Source organism: Mchenga conophoros, linkage group LG18 (assembly GCF_057382185.1).
Source record: "Mchenga conophoros isolate Kocher_MC1m ecotype Shallow Benthic linkage group LG18, M_conophoros_male_GT1.1, whole genome shotgun sequence".
Taxonomy (NCBI): Eukaryota; Metazoa; Chordata; class Actinopteri; order Cichliformes; family Cichlidae; genus Mchenga; species Mchenga conophoros.
In genome coordinates, this window is record NC_140543.1 from 23,341,234 (window position 1) to 23,350,309 (window position 9,076).

At 39.3% G+C, this 9,076-nt stretch overlaps 1 protein-coding gene across 1 annotated transcript; it reads right to left on the bottom strand.

Annotated features, from left to right (window-relative positions):
* Positions 1-250: 250 nt before the first annotated feature.
* On the bottom strand, positions 251-2,784 carry LOC146553794 (uncharacterized). The gene is made up of 3 exons (XM_085255627.1): positions 2,544-2,784; positions 2,336-2,444; positions 251-1,400 (listed from the first exon to the last, which is right to left on the bottom strand). The coding sequence occupies exons 1-3, from the start codon at positions 2,608-2,610 to the stop codon at positions 497-499; spliced, it is 1,080 nt and encodes a 359-aa protein (XP_085111753.1). The 5' UTR covers positions 2,611-2,784; the 3' UTR covers positions 251-496.
* Between the last annotated feature and the right edge of the window lie 6,292 nt (positions 2,785-9,076).

Sequence of the window (9,076 nt, forward strand, 5' to 3'; positions counted from 1 at the left end):
CTAATGATTACATCACTAGGCAAACTGATGATGTAATCGAGTCAGTTTTTAAAATGAGAGAGATTGGATTAAATTAAAATCACTTTATTATAGTAAATAAAGAGTGAGTAGGTTCAGAAAGCAGAGTTTCCTCATTTGACAAACATTAGAGGTTAGTGTGCAGTTAAAGGTACGAGCAACGACAGCGACCAGAGTATGAATAATTCTAATTAAATCCTGTTTTAACTGATTATGACAAAAACACAATATTTGCTGGAAAGTGCTTTATTGGCAGTTAAAAGTGGGAAAACTTTAAAATACATTTTTGTACATGACAACAATATGAAAACAAAGAATGGTGATATATGGTAATATATAGAGAGATTAATGTTACTTTTATCAGGTACTGTTGATGAAATAAAGCAGGAAGAGTACAATAAAAAAGAGCAACATTTGCCGACTATGATAAGTTTGAAATGTTTTGTGATTTCTCAAACACATCGTTTCTTGTTCCCTCTCATGGCATTTTCCTCTGTCCTTTCCTTCTTCTGCACTTCGTCAGAGAGATATTTTTTGATTTTGTGGATGTTGTTGTTGTTGTGGATGTTGTTGTGGATGTTGTTGTTGTTGTGGATGTTGTTGTTGTGGATGTTGTTGGTGCGGATGCTGGTGGTGTGGATGTTGTTGATAGTGAGGATTTTGTTGTTGTAGATGTTTTAGTTGTGGATGTTGTTGTTGTGGATGTTGTTGTTGTGGATGTTGTTGTTGTGGATGTTGTTTTTGTAGATGTTGTTGGTGTGGATGTTGTTGGTGCGGATGCTGTTGGTGCGGATGCTGTTGGTGTGGATGTTGTTGTTGTAGATGTTGTTGGTGTGGATGTTGTTGGTGCGGATGCTGTTGTGGATGTTGTTGGTGTGGATGTTGTTTTTGTAGATGTTGTTGGTGTGGATGTTGTTGGTGTGGATGCTGTTGGTGCGGATGCTGTTGTTGTGGCTGTTGTTGGTGTGGATGCTGTTGTTGTGGATGTTGTTGGTGTGGATGTTGTTGTTGTAGATGTTGTTGTTGTGGATGTTGTTGTTGTGGATGTTGTTTTAGTGGATGTTGTTTTTGTGGATGTTCTTGGTGCAGATGTTGTTGGTGTGGATGTTGTTGTTGTAGATGTTGTTGTTGTGGATGTTGCTGATGTGGATGTTGTTGGTGCAGATGTTGAGAGTGAGGATGATTCTGGTGTGGATGCTGGTTTGTATGTTCTTGGTGTGGACGTTGTTGGTGTGGATGTTGTTGTTGTGGATGTTGTTGGTGTGGATGTTGTTGTTGTGGATGTTGTTGGTGCTTTCTTCTTGTCCACCCACTCCATTGCTTTTATTGTCCAGTCAGCATTGGGATTAGCGCATATTGTGTTTCCAAGCACAGTCCGTAACCTGTAATTGTTAGTCAGTCATTAATTGCACTGAAATACAGTTTTGACATTATTTCTAAATATATTCTGGCATATTTGGTACATGTTAAGTTTAAAGAAAGAGGCTGGTTGGCTCTGTTGCCTCACTGTGTGGCGGCCCTGAGTTCAAATCTGGGCACGGTCTGTGTGGAGTTTGCATGTTCTCTCTGTGCTCTGATTTCTCCTGACTCTCAATAATATTACAAGTAATAGTCGCTTTTCTAGGCCAATGACATTCCCACAAAGAGTTTTTTGTCTAAAACGTTTCACTTCCCCTATAAAATAAAAGTTAATATTTATAGCAAAATTGTTCCCTCTCAGTTACACCTAGTGTTACGTTGTCGGAGTCCGTTCTTGGTCATCTAAGTCATGGTAGTCATAAGAACTTGAAAAGAGGGCGACTGTACTGCAGTTAAATGAAGAAGTTTCGCTTCTCATCTAAAAGGATTCTTTTTCTAACAGTTCAATATTCACTCAGTTTTTAACAAACTTTTCCTGGACCATCTCTTTGCTTAGAGGGTTAAATTATTTATTTGTTATATCATTTATGAAGACAATTTAAAAACATTCAGGTTATCTGAATTTTATTATTTTATACCCATCCATACATTTCAGGTTTAGGAAAAGTACTCTCGCCCAAAGTCAGCCTAAGGCGAGAGGCAAAGTGGACCCTGGACAGGACGCCGGTCCATCACAGGACCACATACAGTCATTCACATGTACATTTACACCTGATGTCAATTTAGAATGACTAGTTACTCAGGCCTGTCTTTGGACTGGTGAAACATCTAGAAAAGACCCCAGCTGGCCAACAGCTTTGAACCCAGAATCTTCATGTCGCACGTGTTTTATTTTTACTAAAAGCTTTTTTACTAAAATACAAGTTAAAGTACAGTGTGAGGTTTTATGAACACATACCGTACTGCTTTGATGCGACAAGTATCTTCAGACTGAATGGCATAATTCACAATTCGGTCAAGTGGGACTCTGGTTTTGGACCACGAGACACAACAGCTTTCTCCAGGTCCTGAAAAAGTCACACAGACAAAGTCACATTAATTTTTACCCTGAAGAAAGACCACACAGTGAATGAAAATCCTTTTTTTTCTTTCCTTGCAATACTCACTGGCAAAGGCCAAGCTCATCCAGGTGGTGAAGCAGAGAAGAGTGGTTACAACCAGGCTGGACTTCATCTTCAGTATTGCGCTTTGGGTTTGCTCTTCAGAAGTTGAGTCTTGATTCTGTCAGTGCAAACCTTTACAGCCTGCTAAGTAATCTTACTCCTTTCTGATCAGATAACGGAGTGTCGAATCAAAGCAGTGTTGCTCACGCAGCAGGCGTGGGGTATATGACGTTTCCAGCTTGTGAAGTTCTCTCAGTCATTCTGAGCATTAAATTTTTGATCTCGCCTCTTATAAAATATAAGCCCCTCTGCTACTCCCCCACCCCACCCAGACCTTTCATCATGGGGGGATAGTCACTATGGCCACATAGTGGGGAAAGGAAATATTGACTTCATCTGTTACAAGCTAAAAATGACAAACAGTCCTTTCACCACAGACCTGCCCACAATGCAACACAAACAGCAGCGTATAGAAATACAAACACACATAAACATAGTTACTTGTACACACACAGAGATACTCATCACTTCCCTTTGTGCTCACTCTGAAAGCCACAATTGCCTCCACTGTCACTACGAGTTTGAAAAGTTTGCTAGCTTAAAGAAACATTGAATTTGAGCGTGAATTAACACTGAATGTTAATTAGGAAAGTGGGGATTTCACACAGTCAATTAGTGAATTGAATTCAGTGAGTGTTTGAATTTGATTCATTCTTATCTAAAACATCTATGAGAGAATTAAGTCACCTCTTTCATCCTGCTGTCAACCACAGAATCATACATGAAAGGGTGGTTCTCAGCTAAGCCTTCGTCATTAGCCCTTTACGCACATGCTATACCCATATAAGAGGTTACATTTATTTTTGGCCCTTTCTCGCAATTGTATGGGTGTGTAGTGACTAACATCGCAGGACCGTTAAGCTTAATTTCCTTCTTTTAAATTAACAATTAAATCGTGAAATCAGCAGTTTTAGCATGTGGAATCCTGGGAAACTGACTTTAAACATCAACCAAATCCTCACAGTCAGGAGCAGAACAGGACTCGTAATTCAACACTGGAAATGCAGAGGATTTAAGAGGACAATGATATTGTCCCCTTTGTAAACTACTATGAACTATAATCATGTCAACATATTGTTAGAACATCTGAAGATGTGTCACAGCTTGGAGTTACATTAGAATAAATTCCCACAAATAAACAAAACAAAGTTTCTGGGTATATTTCTGGGTTAAATACGTGTTTCTTTTATTTTCAGAATAAGTACAAACATGACTGGCGTCCCTCACAGCTGCTCGTGAGAGAGACTGCAGGCAGTTTTATTTCATACCAAAGTAGAACAAACCAGAAGAAAGGGTAAAAGCTGTATTGGAGAGCAGGAAGGAAGGAAGTAGCATACAGGAAAGAGTAGGCATCAATAGTGTGTGCAGGAGGCAGCACATGCCAGTCCTAGAGCATAACACCAGCATTTCACAACCAGTCATGGAGACCAATAATGAAGTTGTCTCATTTTAAAATTTAAAATGACAAAGAAATAGATGATGGGTGAAATTAAAAAAGGAAATAAGTGAGTGACTACTGTGCTGTATATAGTAGAAGAGGTCAGGGCAATGCATGCGAAGACAACAGAAAACAATGTTTACAAGACACAAAAGAGAGGCACGAATAAGAAGACAGCGTAGAATTATACCATGATGGGTTTAATTAAACAGAAGAACAGCTGATTTTGGCAAATTTGAAGTCTTTTCATGTTTTTGCCCTTTTTTCCTCTCTTTGTTTTTTCCCTGTGTTCTTTCCCCAATCTGCCAGTCTTTAAGTGTGTGTGTTTTTTAACGCTGCTGGTGTAATGTCACTTACTGTTGCTGCTGCTTAGCTAGTTAGTGGGACACAACATGTTCTTAGTCCATGGAACTACACAGCAGTGTATTTGACAAAACATAATCAGGCTCTGCCCTGTCTCCTTGTCCTTCTGAGGGATGTTTCCTGATGCTGGGGATGCTGTGGACGTTGTTGGTGTCATGTCACTTGCAAATCCCTTTTGCGAATTCTCCCTGTCCACCCACTCCATTGCTTTTCTTGTCCAGTCAGCGTCTGGTTGGGCACAGATTGTCTTTCCAAGCACGGTCCGTAACCTGCAATTGTTGGTTGGCTATTAATGGCATTGTAATACATTTCTAACATTATTTGTATATACTGGTAGGTGCAAACAGATTTAGAGGCCTCACAGCAAGTCTCCATGTTCTCTCATTTTCTGTGTCCTGTGTCTAGATTGGTGCAGACCACCTATCTAGACAGAGGAACCAATCGCAAAAAAGATTCTTGATCTAAAAAGTTTCACTTCTTGCTTATGAAGGTTTTTTTTCTCTTTTTCTCTTTTAAGTACTTCTTGTCGACCTTCTGAGTAGCTTTTTTTGTCCACACAGCGTCAGGTTGGTGAAAATTATCTTTCCAAGCACGGTCCATAACCTGCAATTGTTAGTCATTAATGACACCTGTAGTGCATTTTTGACATTATTTCTAATCAAACACAGAGATGTTCAGTTAAGTTTGAAGACACAGACCATATGGAAAAGAAATAGTAAAAACTTATAAAAGACTTGCATAAGATGTGGCCTACTTCATATAGTGAATCATATAAGGCTTATATGATTTACTCATGAAAGTGGCCACTTTCTCATTACTTTCATATATTGTTTTAGTAAGTATCCAAAACATACAAGTTTCATTTATATAATTTTTCAAGGGATCTTATATCTGTTTTCACTCTTGTATGATTTTCATACACGTTTCACACAAGACAGATACAAACTTTATAAGATTTATATATATATTTTCCATATGGGAGAGGCTCATTGGTTACCTCTGTTGGGATGGGAATCAAGAACCAGTTCTTGTAGTTCTGCCTGCCTGTCGATCCCGCTTATCAGTTCTTGCACTTTCACTACAATTTGTGATTTGTGTATATACCTAAATACTAAGAGAAAGATCACATGTGTCCTCATTAGGAATTTAGGGATTTGATTTGGTATGTTGGGCTATAGCCTGTAGGTTTATATCGCTGTTTGGTAATTATGAGACAGTGTTCAGATCATTTTACAGAGCAACATGAAAGCAACATAACCAGTAGTATAATGAATGTCTTTCTCCTGGGGGTAATAAAGTAACGTACTGCATTACTTTTAAGAAAAGTGTTCTGTGTAATATGTGCAATAATTACTTTTTTACTTTTTTGTTGAATGACCTCAAAACTGATCACAAAAAAGACTCCCCAGGAACCTATGCCAGGATCCTGTTTGTGGACTTCAGCTCTGCCTTCAACACCATCCTTCCAGACCATCTCCGAGACAAGCTTTCCCAGATGAATGTGCCTGATCCCATCTGCCGGTGGATCACTGACTTCCTGACGGACAGGAAGCAGCATGTGAGGCTGGGAAAGAATGTCTCGGACTCCTGGACCATCAGCACCGGCTCCCCTCAGGGCTGTGTTCTTTCTCCTCTGCTCTTCTCCCTGTACACTAACTGCTGCACCTCCACCCACCAGTCTGTCAAGCTAATCAAGTTTGCAGATGACACCACCCTTATTGGACTCATCTCGGACGGGGATGAGTCTGCCTACAGGAGGGAGGTTGAACGTCTGGTGTCCTGGTACAGCCACAACAACCTGGTGCTGAATGCCCAGAAGACAGTGGAGATTATTGTGGACTTCAGGAAACACACAGCCCCACTCCCCCCCCATCATCCTGACTGACACCCTCATCACCTCTGTGGACTCATTCCGCTTCCTGGGTACCACCATCACCCAGGACCTGAAATGGGAGCCCACCATCACCTCTGTCATACAGAAAGCCCAGCAGAGGATGTACTTCCTGAGGCAGCTGAAGAAATTCAACCTGCCAACACGGACGATGATGCAATTCTACACTGCAATCATCGAGTCCATCCTCACCTCCTCCATCACCATGTGGTACGCTGGAGCCACTATCAGGGACAAACAGAGACTGCAGCGTGTTGTGTGCTCTGCTGAGGAGGTGATTGGCTGCAGACTCCCATCTCTGCAGGACCTGTACACCTCCAGGACACTGGGGCGTGCAGCTTGGATCACAGCTGACCCTTCTCACCCTGGACACAGTCTGTTTGACCTGCTCCCCTCAGGCAGGAGGCTCCGGTCCATTCACACCAGAACCTCTCGCCATAAGAACAGTTTCTTCCCCTCTGCTGTTGGACTCATGAACAATAACCATATGACTGTTCCCACCACTAACACATGACCCTACACTGTGTTCACTGCATCATTCCATGTTTGCACTGATCACCACCTGCACTCATGTATATATCTATCTACTTAGCACTTTTAATTTTTATTTTTATGTTTATTTCAGAATCAGAATCAGAATCAGAATACTTTATTGATCCCTGGGGGAAATTATTTTTGAGCTTTATCTGACAGTATGTTTTGCACTAAGTACCGCAGCAATTTCCAAATGTTGTAAACCTGTTCAACATTTGGCAGTAAAACCCTTTCTGATTCTGATTTCTGATTTTGATTCTGATTCTGATTCTTATTATTTTGGATTATAATTTCTTTGATATGCTGCTTAGAGAGGGTTGTGACTCTCAAAGTGCAACCAATAACAATCGATAAGGGAATCGATAAGGAATCGAATTTGCATGTTTTCTCTGTGCTCTGCACCTATCCAAGCCCAAGGCGAAGAATCTTACTTCCTGCTTATAAATAATAATAATAATAATAATAATAATAATAATAATAATAATAATAATAATAATAATAATAATAATAATAATAATAATAATAATAATAATAATAACAGATCCTTCTCAATTGCATCTGATGGTAAATTTACAATTCCAGTATACAGTGAATTTGTAAACCTTTTCTGCAACATCATCCACTATAAACCAGAAACCCCTACAAATGATCTGCTGGAATTTCTGTGAACGATTTTCAAAGAATTTGCTTTATTACAAAATGGTGCAATGGAATACAGAGGTTTAAACCTGTATTTTTGCTTGCACTGAAAATTTGGTAAAAATTTTTTATAGTCGCTTATGACCCACATCTGTTTAGACAGTACCTCGCATTTTGTATGTGAATCAGTTATTTGTGATTATAGGTACACTGAAAGTCATTTGGATTTTTGCAGGTTAGAATAACTGCTTTTTGAAATTTCACATGATCTCATCGTAGTAGGCACTAGTTTGCGCTTGTGTTTTGTATTGCTGTATTTGCTCTTTTTTTGAGGTCTGCGTTGAGCAGGTGGCCTTACCTTTGAGTGGAGCATCTATCTTATGCTCCTCAGTTCTACATCTGTTGCTTTTACATTCCCAGTTCCATTTCTGAGATGTGCAAGTAACTCATTCTGTACAATAAAACCTTGTGAGTTTTTTTAATTAGTTTCTATTGGGTCTATTGGGTCATGCTATGAGTTTTCCTTTTACTTAATGGTTTTTTTTAACATTATGTAAAAAATCTGTAAATTCATAGCTTTCTGTAGAATTTGTTACTAGTGTTGGATATCTACAGGAAAATATTTTCACCAATAGATGATGGGGAGGCATTTTTATCAAGTAACATTAAAATGTGTGCAGTAGAGGGATACATTAATACCATGTGAAGCGATATGAACACTTACAAGCATTCAAGTTCACATCAATCAATTTAGAATAATTAGTTAATCTATCAAGCATGTCTTCGGACTGGAGTAGGAAACTCTGCCCACAACAGCTGGCCAACACCTTTGAATGAAGAGCAAGTACATATTTTTCAATATAGTGTGAAGCTGTCTATAAACTTACTGTACTGCTTTGATGCTACAAGTATCTTCACTCTGAATGGAGTAACTCACAATTCGGTCAAGTGAGACTCTGGTTTTGGACCACACGACACAACAACTGCGTATGCTTATAGGGGCTGAAAATGTCACACACAGAAAAAGTCGCATTAATTTTATCCGTTAAAAACAGTCAAGCTATAAAGTAAATGAAAAATTATTTCTTCCTTGCAGTACTCACTTGCACAGACTGAGCTCATCCAGGTTGTGAAACAGAGAAGAGCGGCTACAATCAAACTTGACTGCATCTTCAGTACTCTACTTTAGGCTTGTTCTTCAGAAGTCAAGCTTCAATTCTGTGAATGCAAATGGTCTGCACAGCCTAAAATTTAACAGAAAAGATAGCAACTGTTCTGTTCACCGCATGCCAACCCATAATACGACATATAGAGCTCAGAGGTAAAACCACATGTGCATGATCATAACTACTTGTACATATACTGCACATAGACACAGAGATACTTATCACTAAAGCTAGAAGTTGATGCAAGCCACAAACTTTAGCAGATTTCATTAGAACTGTAGGGTAATTTCCAATAAACCAAGTTCAAAAAGGGGAGTCTATGGCTGACGCGTGTTCCTGGTTTCCAAAAGAAATGCTTCCAGTTGCATTATGATTTGAAGACTGTTTATTTATTACAAACTGAAGATGTAACAATGAACTCCTTCCTAAATAAGCATGAAAGTTC